Source organism: Anopheles stephensi, unplaced genomic scaffold (assembly GCF_013141755.1).
Source record: "Anopheles stephensi strain Indian unplaced genomic scaffold, UCI_ANSTEP_V1.0 ucontig42, whole genome shotgun sequence".
NCBI lineage: Eukaryota > Metazoa > Arthropoda > Insecta > Diptera > Culicidae > Anopheles > Anopheles stephensi.
The window spans coordinates 1-15900 of NW_023405369.1; the positions used below are offsets into that span (position 1 = coordinate 1).

Consider the following 15900-nt stretch of genomic DNA (forward strand, 5'->3'; position numbering starts at 1 on the left):
ATGATCCGGATTCCGTAAAGCGTGGCAGTTCCCCCACATACCGGGCTGGGGTTTGATTCCCAGCCCACCCTACACCACGCCAATGCATACACAGCCTGATATGCAGCGGTGAACCCTTGCCCGAGTGCTTCTGCAGCCGCTTGTAGCGGATGTGTTCATTATGTTCCATGTCCATTTGCATACTGATGCGTTCAATGGGGAAGTCGCACATTCGTTACAAACGGATACAAAAAGGTTGGGGTTTTTTTTCGTCTCCGTCTCATCTCCAAACAACCGCCGGGATCAGCTATTGAGAGTTTTTGGAAGCTTTTCTCTTTCACAGCAACAAAGACCCTTGAAAGACGCCGGACAGAATGACGACAATGACAAGCCGAGTCGAGCCAGGCCAAAGGGGTAGCCGAGCCCACGGGTGAGTTATGAATTATGATGAGACTTGGCGTTCGACAATGGGCTCAACATTAGCGCCCCATTATGCGTGCCCCTGGTGGGCATGACGGTTTTGGGCTCGAATAAAAGGGCCCGATTTGTAGCGGCCGGTCCTTCACCTTACGCGGGACTTTTTTGAGCTTCCGTTTTGAATATTGGTTTCGGTGTGTGCTGGCTGGAGAGGAATAAAAAACCGGTCGACTACAATACGTTTGATTCGTGTGAAGGAAGCCTCCTTTTTATGATAATTGTTATTGGATGCTTATGGGTTTATTAGTAAAGCTGATTAAAAAAAGGGAAATACGCAGGGATACATTAGGGTTTAATTAATTATGGGAAAGGATTGAAAAGGTGGCTGCCATTTCCGGTGACTTTTGGTCACAAATATGGAGATTCATCGTTGATTTGGTATAAAAACTTTCTAATAGTTCCGTGGGAAGTTGCTTCGATACGAGATTTGAGCCTTCAGCGTTTGGTATGAGAAGCATTTAATCTTGACATGTTAACCATTTCACTTACAAGAAGCAGTGCGTTTAAATCTGACATGTAATGAAGGCATGAAAATAGTGACAAGCAATTAGAAAATAGCTTTTCTTGCTTTCATGAATCAGCTGACATATTTTTAGCATAGTTTGAATAAAATGTACCTTAAATAGTTATAAACCAACAAGCACCCACCGATGCGATTTGTTGTACCTCATTTTGATCTCCTACCCATCGCGCGCTCATCTTCGATTAAATACCGTTCCCATCGGATGAATCTCTCGCCAACCTAAGTACACACACACACAAAAATAGCCCTTCACCACTAATTACTCCACTAAGCTCAACCTCCAAACTCATCTGCGGAGCCTTTCACAACACCATCAGCCACACCGCACCAAAAATCGCTACATTTCTTTACCAACGCCACCGATTACGCCCAGTAGCCGTGCGTTCCACAGCGACCACGATGCGTGCCGCGTATTAGCACTCGTTTGTAATTAGTAATTAGCCCGGACCAATAGGTATCCCACTGCACACCCACTATTACCCCACTTCTAATTGACCGCAGCTCAATCGCCAGTATCAGCGGTTTCGGTTTCAGTGAGATTCGGTGGCTGAAAGTGAAACGACCTGGCGGCCGGCCAAATGGAGTGAGTGGTTAGGATTTTGGGTGAAGCGGAGCAGCAACAACAAGCGTACAGGGTCCATCCTCCAGAAATCGATTTTAGGGGTGGTTTTTTGAATTTTTAAACCAAAAAATAAATAAAAGCTGGACTTTTCCACCCAAAACGCTTAACGCAATTATAGGGAGAGTCCCTCGGCCAGTGGGCGCACTACCGATTCGCGTATCAATCAAGGTGGAAATGCTTACGGCAAATTACTATGTATAGAAACACGCAGAACATGTATTTATTGAGAAAGGGGAGGTAAATGAGCGCCCAAACAGAGTACATTTTCGTTTGATGATGGTATGCAATTTTTGCGGTTGCGTTTTTAATTTGCATAATTTCAGGCGCTGTGGGATGTGTGCATTGCGCATATTGACCTCATTGGGGAAATGAATGCTGAATTACCCTACCACGGGTTACGGGAAAAGTGAGGCTCAGGCAGAAATACATATCTGTAGAAAAATTAAAAGCCTACGCACACTATTATTGATTTTAATCACATAAATGTGTCTCTTTGATGAAGGCGACTCGATGAAACCGGATGAGGAATGCGATAATTGTAGTTCCACACGATGCCACCAGGGATGGAAAAAATGGATCAGTTTGATAAGCTGAAGGCTTCTGCTATGAATAAAACATTTTCCCATCAGTTTTTGACACTCTAATGGGGGGGATGGAGTCTCTTGAAGGAATGAAGATCACGCACACGGTAGGACGATCGTCTCCAAAACCCATTTTACATAATGTTGATCGAGCGTGTGAGCATTCCATTCTGCGCTGACGGTCTTACACAACGAACCAGGTAACGAGCGTTTCGAGAATTTAAATTAACGTCTATCTGAGACCCGGGGTTCGACAGGTCCACTTCTCCGAAAAAACGAGGGGGTTAAATTTACATTTCCAACCAGCACATTCTAGCTTCCACATGAAAGTCCCCCCTCCCGAAAAAAACGGTACAGCTTCAACTCACAATTATTCTTTGAACAAACAACGAATGTCTTTCCCGTGTTTTGGGATACCTTGGTACCGAAAGAAGTCATTCCGCTGTCCGGTTACTACAAGCGAAAGAGCGTGAGTGAGTGGTGAGCGATTCACACAGTTAACCTCCCCCCAAAAAAAAAGATACAGTTAGTGTGCACCGGTCAACAGCCCGCGGACGGATCGTTGAAACTGCGTTGGAACCCGTTGGAAAAGCTCCACCATCCGTAGCGTAGAAGATTGCCGCGCGTAGCGAATCGACCGGATGGGGCCGGCTGGGAAAGCCAGCCAGAAAAACAGCGTGGATAATATCTACTTTATCACGCGCAATTGCCGCGCCGAAGGGTAGCAGCAGAATGGCTGCCGCGTGCTCAGAGGAAGTTGAGACACCGATTTGGGGACGGACAGCAGCAGCACATTCCATCAGAGTCCGTCCGGTGATTGGATGGCTGGGGACGATGGTCGGAGATTGGCAAATATGGTGACGAGCAGGGGGGCGAAAACGACATGAGAACGATCTTAGGGAATAGGCGAGAAATTGGAGGGAGTAAGATTGATTGATTTGCGGAATTTTTGGCTGCTTTACGCTCGTTGTGTAGGTAGGGAGATCTTTATCTGGCAGCGAGTTCTGACGGAAGCTGACACGAATGTAGGTGCGAACTTAAAATAAATTGATATTTGCATTACTGCTTAGAAAACGAGAGTTTGTAAGTGTTCCGTTCTCTTCTTATGAGAATTCTGAAGCTGAAAGGATAGGATCGATGTCACTAAACTGCTTCAGAATATATTTTGAACAGTCCAGACATTCTAATATAATCGATCCCAACGTTCACAACCAGGTCACCGAAACGAGACGTAACCTAAATAGTGGTCCGGTTCGCTTTGCCTTCAAACCCAATCGCTGGATGCTCCATTATGCAGATTTATAGCATCGTTTACTGTTCTAATTGTAGCGCACAAAGCTCAGAACTCTGCCGGCCGCACAGGCCGCATTATGTCATCACACACCGGTCACGCACCGCTCGCTGGTCCGGCTGGCAGACGGTCCAGCCATGTCCATCTCGACTCGCTCGCGCAATAAAACCGACACCGTCTGTCTCCGGTCACACGAATGCTCCAACATTCTAGTTAGTGCTGTGCATTTTGCCCTTTTGCTACGGTAATAACCATAAATTCTTCAACCACCGTGACCCGACTACCACGGCTCGGGGCAAAGGGTTTGAAACGGACGGAAATGCACATTTGCACTCGTTGCAACAACCACCCCAAACGGGGTGAGGAAGTTATACGTGCTCTAGGGTAAATAAAGTGAAACATCTACTGCAAATATATCTAAAGTAACGAGAGAGGCAGATTTTCACAAACTCACAAAGCCGAACCCTCGATTGGAAAGCCTCGATCTACCATTTAAACATCGTTTAAGAGACACTTAATAACCATTCGCGACGCTTACTGTTTCTCGGAACGGAACTCAACATGGTATCGTAGAAATGCGTCCCAGTTCCAGCTGAACACCAGGCAAACATTTCTCCTGACACAGTTTTAACTGTGGTTAGGTCGGTTGCGCGCCACAGCCCTCTCGCAAGTCGTCCAAAGAGATGGAAACATGCATCCGACATGTACGGTCGGATGATTGCCGGTGTCGTTGCAGTCGGAGGGGCCGGCCTTTTCTTATCAAAGCGCACGGCACATTAAGATTTAGTGGGCTTCTGTCCAGCTGTCGCGATATAGGAATTAATCTCAAGAGTAAAGCTTTAAGCGCTAACCTTGCTCGAGCTACGGCGAGATGATCTCAATTTACGGTTGCGGTAGAATTAGACCTCATCTTCATAATGAAAACTTCAACGAGATCTTCATTTGCCGAGTTTTCAGCATAGCAAAAACATGATTGAATGTGGGAAAGAAACGTTACAGGAACCGAGACCCCACGTCCATCATCGTAAATGTCATCGTGCGTAGCCGTAACATCTTAACCCACCCACCGGTCCGGTCAATGAGCGCTGCTCCTCATGTTTGTTCCGCATTTCTCCGTACTCGCCAAGAAAGCAAATACCTTCGCCAGTGAAGATTGTAGCTCGACAATGCCCCAAAGACAAACATTTTTTTGCTTGCTTGCTTTCTGTTGATGTCAGTCCGCACCCAGCCGGTCGTCCATTCGCTACACCTGGGCAAGATGTACCGAAAGCAAACGGTGAAGACGCGTCTTGACCACAAATGGGTAAATCCACACCGAAGTCTCCACCAACACACTGTCACCGCTGTTCCCGTTTGGCCTCTTTCCCGTTGGCGTACACAACGACGTGTTGGAGTCGTTACTTCTTCTTTAGTCACCGTGGCCCCGCAATACGAAGCCAAACTGTGTTGCCACCCTCGATCGGTAAGAAGGTTTTCAGTTTCAGTCTACAGCAGCACGGACGAAAAGGGCCATCTCCAACAATCTTCAAAGGTCCAGCTTGTCACCGAGCAGAGATGATCCAGTTCTCACACCTTTTACGATTTGTGGGTCAGTTATCGTTACCCCATGGGGGGGTTGGGAAATGGGTTCCAACACATGAAGATTCTAGCCGACGATAAGTCTGAACTGTTCCTGCGCCCCTTTTGCCGAGCGGACAATAAAAACCACCCACCCCCCCCCCCAAAAAAACGGCACAGATTCGAAACCGAAGGCGAAAAGAATGAGAAAGTCCAGTAGCTCTGCGGTCGATGGGCTAAAAGAGCCATTTGCAGCACAAAGAGAAGGGCTAAAGGGCGACATGCTTTGGGTAAAACACACCGCCATCGTGAGCACACTTTTCCTGCACTGGACGATAATTAAATGAGAAGAAGGAAAAACTGTGTATTGTACAGGTACCTTCTAATGGGAAAATTAAAAGCAATCGTCCGGGCATCATGAATCCCGGGAAAATGGTATTGAGGTCACGAAGCACACCTGTTGGCGGACGGAATGACAGCATCAGACAGGGTTGCTGGCCGGCTGGTGGTGTCTCTCTGTAAGCTGGCCATTAAATCATTTTTATTTAAATTTAGTCTTTTACGCACCACTTACGTTTATGCCGATCTGCGCAACATGTTATCAAGCAAAAAACAAAGCGATTAACTAATAAACTAATCGTTTCCCATCGTTTACGGCCCGAGAGCGAAACCCCCGCAACGGCCTGGCTGCCGGATGGGAAAACGAACCATCCCCATGGACACTACCCGCGGCTGGCAGAAACACAAACGAACCACAAAAATGTGCCAACGAAAATGGATGTGAATATAAGAGTAGCGGAGTGCCGGGGAATTTTATAACACCCATCTTTCCCCTAGCGGGCAGATAGCTAGGAATTCCTTCACTCGCGAGTTCTTCGGTGGGAATTCTTTCCCACCCACTTACGGTCCGGCTGCATCCATCGGGCTGCATGATTATGATGTTGAAAAGCGCACTGCTCTTATGCACTGCTCGGTGCGAACCGGCGAGATGTGCGCATATAAATAAAGTACTCCACAGCGGGCGGAAAGTGAAGCGAAGGAAAGTAAAAGAGCACTCCCGGTGAACAAGAAAGAAAAACCTCCGAAAGATGCGTAATTCTTGCTCACACACACACACACACATGAACCGATTTTTCCTTTCGCTTCATCCCATCACGATCGATCGTTGTGCTGGGCGTCGTCGTAGTACGTAATCGCTTGTTTATAGTTTTCCACGCCGCGTGTTCAAGCGTGCTGTGTGAAGCAATTTTCGCACGTGAAAAGCATCTTTTCCTCATTTGCCTCAGTCGCGTAGAATGCTCGTGTCTGGTGGCAAGATTCACACCGTTACCGATCACCGCTTCAGGGTGAAGTTGTGCGATCGCTCGCTTGACGTAAAGATCAACTTGCGCTTGTTTTGGGAGGAGAATGAAAGTAAAAATTGGACCGAAAAGGCTGCCGAAAAGGTGGTCTCAGGTTTAGCGTCGTACAGAGGCGACGCATTTTCGACAAATTCATCTTAACACCAGGCCGAAATTACGCAAGCGCAACATTTATCTTCCAGCTTTCCCGCCGAAACACAAGACACGAGCCAGTTTTAGTAAATCTGGTAGAAAAATTGCGTGCCAAATTGTCATTAATAATTTACCCACTTTCTCCGGCGCCCGCAACGGTTCACATTTTACATCATGATGTGGCGCTGTATGATTCGTCTTTTTTCGTGGGTTTTCTTAACCTCCAGCTGGGCAGCTCCAAGAGATGTCCCAAGGCAAGCCGGGCCGAAAACGGGGTAGATTTTCTCGGCTACTGACCGGGACACTGTGATGACGCGGCTGATGATGGCTATTAATAATTCTCCAACGATTTTTTGCTGAGCGCCTTAGGCCAACATGTAAGTTCCCATGCGTACGCCGATCGACAGAAGCCCCTCAACTCAAGCCTCATCGATGATTCGATTAATTTCCAATGAAACGCCATTTTCCGTTGCTCCTCCTTTAGTGCGACTTAGTGACTTTGCGATGAAGCAGCTCTTTTCCTGCCGCAAACTCATGCGAGCATTGCTGTTTTCCTCTCGTTAATGTTGAGCCAGTTTTTTGTTTATTATTTAGTTAAAAGCCCCCTGTCATTGCGCAACCGGCGTTTCACTTTCGATGGATTAGGAGCACTTGTGTGTGTGGCACATTATTATGTTGATTTACCGTTTGCGTGCTGAAAGCTCGAAATTAGACGCCGAAGCCGAGCCGTGGTTACGTTTGCGGAAATTAATCTTCGATGAGCATTTATTGCTGGTTTTGGAGCTCATAAAAACAAATGAATCGAATTCATAAGATAACATTCCGTACGATGCGAGCGGAAGTGATTGAAGGGCACATCGAATGTTTGCCTTTGCATTATTAAACCTCCCTCCCTAGGTTTTTTACATAACTTTTCTCTAAATTGCACTCTTCAAGTGCCACTTCCATCTCACAGCGGCTCATGGCGCACTAGCGAGCGGAAATACTTTTCATTCCATATAATAAAATCGCAGCCATCATCAATACGATCGTAGTCAAGTTCCCCGTCACATTGCACGACCCAAATTGCGTCCGCCGTTGAAATGGCCCTTTTTTCATCTCAAGTGATCTGCTTCCGATCTCCGAGCGAGGGTTAATTTCCGCATCATTAACACTCACCCGTGACCATGGGGCGGGGTGAAAAACGACCCCCACACTGTTGTGGTCAATCATTCGCACCATTTCCTTCCTATTTACACTATTTCCAACGCTTTTTTTTTTTTTGTTTATTTTGAAACACAAAAGTGCACACAGCTATTTTTTGCTGTTCTCTATAGAAAATAAAGTCACAATTTTTTACAGTGAGATCAAACTCACTTCAAGCTCACGTGTGTGAGATGTCACTAGCGGCTTATACTGGTGTTGAGCGCGATTGTCTCAAGAGCAGATGGAATAGTGTTGATGGTATGGGCAAGACGCAGCAACACACGCCTCCTGAGATCAAATCCAGATTTGGAGAGAGTGAGTAAGTAACAATACAAAGCGAGAGAGAGAATTTTGTAAGTAAGCCCTTCATGGATTGAAAAACCCTGGAGCAAGCAGAATCATATTGCACCACACCCCATCCATCCGTGTATGTCTCACCCACCACCCGTCGATCATCACGTTTCTCACTCTTAATCTCACTCACTCCCTCATTACTAAGTCACACTCCGAAATCGTCCGGCAAAATACGCTAAGGCGAATTAAGGGCAAACAAAAGGGCACGTCCGGCTTTTTTTCCAACTGCTGCTGGTTGGGGTGGTTCTCTATCATTTGTTTATTGTTATTGTTTGCATACACAACCACATCCAACGGCAACACGTGCGCACACACACACACACACACCCACCCAACGGTCAAGTCAGTGTTTGATTGTTGTTACGCAGTAGCTTCAAGAAACGTTTTCGCCCTTTTAAAGAACGCTCCAACAGATTTAATGCTTATTTTTCAACCCTCCACGGAGCGAATGATTGTAACAGTATGTCCAGCACTGTACCGTTCCTGGTCGCATTCTCGCATCGGCGTACCAAACGCACGACGATTTGGCGCGCACGGCATATTTCATCATCGTCACGATCGTGTGCCGCCATGAGCCGCCGCAGCTCAACGTCTGCTTCCCCTTCAGTGTTGTACTGGCAAACGCAGCATCTATATTTCCCCCCGGTTTGCAAGCGCACAAACCGACGTGCAAACCTCAATGAGGCGACAATTACCATAATAATTCAGAACAATTTACTCGAATCAATCCATTCGCAGCTGCGCAAAGCCACTGCTCGTACGATCGTGTCGGTTCTTTGCGATGAGTTTCGCAGCACGCAAGCAGGCGCGATCCGTACGAGACTAAACGATCGACAAAGACGCTGGGCGGGAGAACGCATCTTAGATCGAATCTCGGTCCCTCCGTCCGTATCCGTCGTCCTGTAGCTTGTATTCTGTTGCTTTATTTATGATCATCGCAGGTACGAATTGGTGTGATAACCGTGCCATTACCATAATCCTCGCCCGATTGTGCCCCACCACCAAACGCTGGACGGATGGAACCAATTTCATGCTGCGGCGATATGGGTTGCATTTTTCTGTTTGGATCGACGCGATGGACGAGAAGGTGTTGGGCAACAACCGCAACGCAACAGCGCCTCTTCGGTCGTTTCAGTCGTTATCAAAAAGGCCGTTCGAGCCGTGTCAGGCTCAGGGTCAATCCGACCCTCAGCATCAGAACAGTTGACGGGTGTGTGTTTGTGGATCACTGTGTGTCTCTCGGTAATCCCGATGCAGCATCAGGGAGAAGCAGGATTATGCAGAAAAAAACTGACCACAAAAAATCCCATTTAGCTGATGATTTCTGGTCCAACCCCCCACCCGAGTAGTTCGTGCGCTGGGGTGAGATAGGAAATAGTTCGTTTAGCAGAATATATTGGCAATAAAAAACGACACACGCTGTTTTAAAGCAGGGGACGATCGCGCTGAATCGGTTGTCCGACAGACCGAACCGAACAGCAAAAAACATAAACCGGGTGATCCACAACAGGTTGTTAATATATCGCGCTTGATGAGGAGTTTGCGTGAGGTTTTAGGGGCGAGGTTTTATCGTTCGAGGAATTTGGGGTTTCGTTCTTGATCAAGGATAAATGATATATATTTGAATAAAAAATAAACCCCTTAAAGGAGGAGTTTAAGTTCCGAAAACGCTGAATGCTGGTGCCGTGTCCAGGATGCAAGAGGATTTTTCAGCATTTTGATCGCTTTTTTATCTTACATTTAACCGAATTTCATGAAAACAGTCACACGCTTTACACTTTTCTCGATCATTTCAGTCTCGTGATTGGACAGCTTAGCGTGGACAAACACAGCGCCAAACACACCCACTTGATAGGCCGGGGCCGGGAGTTATCAAGATGTACGGCTTCTAATTTTGCAATCAAAAACAATCAAACAAATGATCAACAGTCACCCCACATTTTAGTGCACGAGCAACGGGAGACTCCAGCGAATGTTGGCGATCGCATAATGTACCCACAAATACAAACTCCGACAGAAAAAGCAAGGGTGTATCAGCTGTCGGCATCTAAAACCGTAGCGCGCTTTATCTTCCCTTGTTTGCTATGACTAGTTAGTGTAACGAATTTCCTCTCGAGCTTTTCGTTAAGCATGCTTATCTTGCTTGCAAATGTTTGTATGGTGATAATCCACCCAACAAAGGCCTTTGACTTTAAGCTAATCAGAGCTATTCTTCACACAGTGTGCCCGTTATCGGTCATCGATTTAACTGTGTTCCATCTCTCGCTCTGCATTACTCATGATCAAACACGATCAATATCTGATTCATTGGTGTTTTGCCTGGCAATATTTACTTTCTTGTTGGTGAGTGCTTCCTGAACTATTTTTAAAACCCTTTTATTAAGGGGTAAAGAATTGGGCAGCAGCGAAACAAACAGCCAACACGTTTCGCTACATATTTTTATGACCGGTGTGTGTGATTTATGGAGGGATTTTTGGCACAAACTTTCACATCAAGCTTTTTCAAACTTTGGTTTATAACATAAAGCTCCCTTTTTTTAAGTCGTTTGATGCTCACTGAAAGCTCAAAACGACCTTGCAAACGAGATCGGCCAACAGGAGGACTATACTCCACGCTGAACATGTTCGTCACCATATCGATCGGGCGATCTTCGTTGTCACAGCTATGCGCATTCAAATCGGGCCCCCATCGTACCACGCTTATGTGCGTTTTGTACGTTATCGGCCATTAATATTCGCGACGAAGAAAGCGAAAACGCCAAATGGTCGTCGCATAAGCGCATTGTGCTTCACTTTCTTCTCCGTGCGGTCCACGCGAAAAACAAAGGCTTTCTTTTTTGTTTTTGTTACCCCTCTTTGGGGCATTTCAACCGGTAGCACGGTAGTGTCCTCACCTTCAATACAGAGCAGCAGCGTACGCTCAACCAAACCGCTACCAAAAACAAACAAAGCAAAATGCTTTAAAAAAAAAAGATTAACCTGAGAAGGAGGCTCCTATAATGTGGCTATTAAACTACATTTGCATGAAACGGAGAAAAAAAAAACACCAACATTGACCACCTCTTGAAAACCTCAGAGCGGCCGGAAAAGCCACCTCAGGTTGGCCATTTTCTCTTTCCGACTGGACGGCTCAATTTTATGGCAATTGTGTGCGGTGCGGCAAAACGGCTTCAGCGGTCCAATGCTGAGAAGAGGGCGAAACCGAGGAATTGCGGAAATAACGAAAGTGGTCAGACAAATCAAACAAAGCTGTGGTATGCCCCCTAGCCGGAAACAAACTTTGGCTGGTGTTAGAAAATTTGGTCTTTTTGATGTTGGCAGCCCAGCATGGTGTAGTTTGGCGCATCGATCCGCAGTTAGTCAGCATTTAGCGTCATGACTTCATCTCGATGCCTATTTGGTTGTTTTGGTGGCCCATGGGAGTGATATCATGGCTATTTTAGCTTCTTTGAAGGCTTCTCGTTTTGGATGTTAATTACTTCAAGAATTGTTTTCGAATAATGGATATATACTTCGAGATGAGTCATTAAATATCTTTCCATAAGAGGACTGACTCCCATTCATAGTAATGCTTCTAAGTGTACGCCTCACTTACCACTCAGTGTATGCCGGTTGAGTCTCCAACGAAACAGCTTCAAAACTACGAGCTCGTAGTTCTATTCACCAAGCTTCTCCTGCGAGGTTAGTTGAGGGTTAGAATTGCGCACACTTCGTTTCGATTCACCCTGCAACACCGCCACCAAGCATCCAAAGTGCGAGTGACAAAAGCCAATTGCACCACACAATCGGAATGGCAACAATTGCACTCGTTTATCGGTTGTTGCTGCTACTACTGGCTGCACCTTCAACGCAACACACACACACACTAATCGACCACAGGCACCTGTATGAGGGTGTCAAGAGCAGAACGGAATGGAACGGAACAAAATGGACAGGGTAAAGGAATTAGACATGCACATTACACCCCTATATGCGACGCACAAGCCTCCGAACGTACACTACGATTCCCCTTTAATCACTTTCTCACACACTCACAGCAAAGTGGCTTATGATAACCTGATCGTACGTCGTATGAAGCCGATCAAACCGGCATTTGCATCGATGCAACACCCTGTTTTTTGCGTTGATAATTGATGTGGTGTGACGTTAGAACCTCTATTAAGACGATTGTTGTCGCTATATAACGCTCATGCACGTGCACTCATTTCCTCGAACTGCATTCGCTTTAAAACCAAACTAAAACCACTCCAAAACAACCCCACGGCTTCGTGTGGTTTTTTTAACTCCCGGAACACCTCTACCAGTCCTGCATCACAGCAGAACGAAATGAACGTTTACAAACAAAAAAAGGCTCCGTCGCCTTCTCACTTTCGATTCTTGTCACGTACGGTACACATGCACTCACTCACGCATGCACCTGGGCTGGGAGGATTGTTTTGGGGCACTGTTTTCGTTTTGGTTGCGGCACGCTTTCTTGCTCACCTAGACGCACACGAGAACTGGAGTCAGACCGGGTGGAGTTTTACGACGAAGAAGCACACGTGCATGCGTGCTTCCCCGAGAACGGTCGAACGTGAAGTGCGCGTGCGAATGAATGATCTTACCAGCAGCGACCGTGGCGATGGCAACCGCGCAATGTTGGAATGAGCAGACGTGAGCGTCACGCGTTCACTCACACATCACTAGCTCACTCGAAGTGGTTGTGACAATCGAAGTAGGCTTTTTTGTGATATTTTCTTGGCTTGATTTTCTACAATTTCTTAACTGTTACACAAACTACTTAAAATATCGCTACAATTTCGATAATATTCTATATTTCTAGTAGTACATACCTGATGTGCATGATCGGAGTTCCGGTGATGATGAGGAGATCGTTCATCTTCAACTGATTCTCTCGAGATTCATTTTACTCTCACGCTTTATTCACCCATTGCGCGGCGTTCATTTTCAGAACACAATTTCAAGCGTGATTTTAGGCTTCTTTTAAGTTCAACCATGCGAAAAGGGATAATTTTGTCATCTTGAAATAAAATAGCAATGATTAAAAACAATGCTTTGTATTATTAAAGTTTGCAAAGCTGGAAAAACCAGCACCTTGTAACGTTTCGCACAAAAATGTAACGCTTGATTGAATGTAACGCGCTTGCATACCTTTAGGCGCATTTGGCTTTCAAATCGCACAGTCGCCAACGGATTACATGCAGCTGATCAGTATTTTAAAATGTTTGTATTTACTCATTTTTCATTCATATTTTTAATTATTCATGCTTTCGTTTACTTTTGCCCTTTCTACCAAACAAATGGGAGACAGCTCGGCGCACTATAAATATTCCCATCAGCAAAGAGAGCACCATCAGCCCAACGACATCAAGCAACGCAAAGCTAATCCACGGTAGATCCAATCCAGCCGAGCGCAGCTGCGGTGCACCCTTGTACCGTATCACGTACTCTATCCAGTAGATCGCTTCATCCAGCGCCGGTATTGGACGGTCGCGGAATGTTTGTGACACCTTCGCCATGTTCGCCTTGTAGCTCGGATTGTACAACACCTCTTCCAGTGCCCATCGGAACGATTCTTCAGTTATGTTGGGGAAGTACAGCTTCACCGCATACCCACCCAGGGTGGCTTTGTTCATGTTGAGATGCTGATCGCAGTAGATCGGTATGCCTACCATCGGCACGGCTCGATGCACACCTTCCTGTGTGCCCAGCAATCCACCGTGCGTAATAAACACCTTCACATTCGGGTGCCCTAGAATATCGCTCTGCGGTAGCCAGCTACGGACGAGCACATTCGGTGGTAGGTTCCTGATGCCTTCATCCTCAAACTTCCACACCACACGCTGCTTCATCGAACCGAACACTTTCAGGATGACGGAAAGCTTCGCCGGAGGCATATCAGCCGACCGTAGGTTTGTACCGAGACTGAAGTAGATCACACCGTCCTTTGCTCCGTCGATGAAGGTTTGCAGATCGTCCGGAAGACGTTTCGGTTCCTTGATGTGTAAGCCACCGACCTGCACCAGCCCCGGCACTTTGGCACGAGTTGACGTTAGTGGTGGATAGCTGTTCAGCAGAATCACCGACACTTGGCGCTCCAGATCACTTAAGCGGGGCAGTGGACCAGGAAGAAACGAGAAGTACTTGTCGGCCATTGCTTGCTGCTCGGGAAGATAGAACCAGGAGCGTAGCAGGAGCTCGTACGAACTGACGAACGTGTTGTAGGCTCGTTGGTAAAGCGACATGTGGTCGGTGAACGGTAGGAACTCGTGCGGAACGTGTGACCAAGCGTTCATAAGACCCATCATCGGACCCATGTACTGGGCGAACCCGAACGTTCCTGTTTGTAGCAAAAACAAACCACAAAATCATCACCCGTTGTGACCTGTCTCACCCGATCTTCACACTAGCTCACCTATCGACACGATCGGGACCTTATACTTGTGCGCCAGCATCAGGTACGCTTCCTGGTAGAACTGTTCGGCAAGCAGCAGATCAAACTGGCTCTTATCATTCCGCAAAAAGTCCATCACATTCTCGCGCGTAAACGCATACTCGGCCGTCTGAAGGCCCAACGGGTACAGGAAGTCCATCAGCATTTGATGTACCGAGATATCGGTCAGATCGTACAGCGAGTCCACCTTAACCGATTTGCCCCAAAAGTCGTAGATGGGATCGATCACTATCTCCGTGAGATTTGGATGAGCTTTCTTCCTGGGGTAGTTGGTGATAACCGTCACCTCATGGCCACGTTCGAGCAGCTCCTCCAGAATGCTACCGATCATCATCCAATGGCTACGCCCGGGGAACACATTGACGGAGAGTATCCGGGCTCCGATCGAGGTTTGAAGGGTGGCCGCTAGGAAGCAAACTAGCGCCAGGAGATTCTAATGACGATGGGAGAGAAAATTATAATCCGTAAATCATGTCGCACAAGAATTACTACTGTAGAAAACTGGCCTAATGCAATTGCAATTGCTACGGCCATCATTAGTAGCATTGCCAACGGCGAGTAGGAACGAAACAAAAACACACAATTGCAATCATAACACAATCAACCTTGTGTAGCACGCGTTTCACAAGTCATGCAGTGTCACGTTCACGCTGTGCCGAGATCGGACGATGACGATGCAATAACAAGCCGCGGGAGATGTTTGTCTACAACTGTCCAGCATCGTATCGCGTGAGGTGATAACCAGTGGCCATTTTTTCTCGATAATTTCACTACTTTAAAGTTGTTAAAACTATTTCACAAAAGTTGACTAATATAAACTATTAAAGCCTCTTCCTACCATGTTAATCAGATATGTTGTTACTCTTGCGAACCCTTCCGATGCGATCGCGACGATCTTCCGAAGCGATGTAGCTCCGGTGGCAACTCAATCACAACTGAAGCTAGCCGTTCGAAACGAAGCTCGCCAGCGCACGCCATACTCGACAGCGCACGGCCAAGTTCAGTGCCGATCCTAAGCCTGTTTGCCTTAGAGCGCCCTTAGTTCCGGGCTTATCTAGCAGGTCGAACGCACTTCACGGCTGAGAGCCAGACTCCGTCAAGTGAGCATATTAAGAGAAAGGATTCCCCGGCATATATTGATGCCTACTGTAGGCCGCCACTCACGACACTCACAGCTGCTAGAGGAAATTGGGGTTCGATTATTAAAAAATCTAATCAACAACAGCAGTCACGCACGTTCGGGAAGGAACTCGAACATACGGGCGTTTACGTTGCTGATATTTCTGAAGCCGATGAGACGGAACCAGATCTGTATCTATGCTGTCGGAACAGTGTGTCCATCATTAGCGACGACATGTTGTAACACGGTCGGATTCGGATCGGT

At 46.8% G+C, this 15900-nt stretch overlaps 1 protein-coding gene across 2 annotated transcripts; it reads right to left on the reverse strand.

The window, feature by feature from the left end:
• Positions 1-13270: 13270 nt before the first annotated feature.
• Positions 13271-15482, reverse strand: LOC118516915 (UDP-glycosyltransferase UGT5-like). 2 transcript variants are annotated; one of them, XM_036062753.1, is made up of 3 exons: positions 15355-15482; positions 14478-14949; positions 13271-14402 (listed from the first exon to the last, which is right to left on the reverse strand). In XM_036062753.1, the coding sequence occupies exons 1-3, from the start codon at positions 15355-15357 to the stop codon at positions 13321-13323; spliced, it is 1557 nt and encodes a 518-aa protein (XP_035918646.1). In that variant the 5' UTR covers positions 15358-15482; the 3' UTR covers positions 13271-13320. The 2 variants fall into 2 exon arrangements, with proteins under 2 accessions (XP_035918646.1, XP_035918647.1); XM_036062754.1 differs by lacking the exon at positions 15355-15482 and adding an exon at positions 15122-15333.
• Positions 15483-15900: the final 418 nt, after the last annotated feature.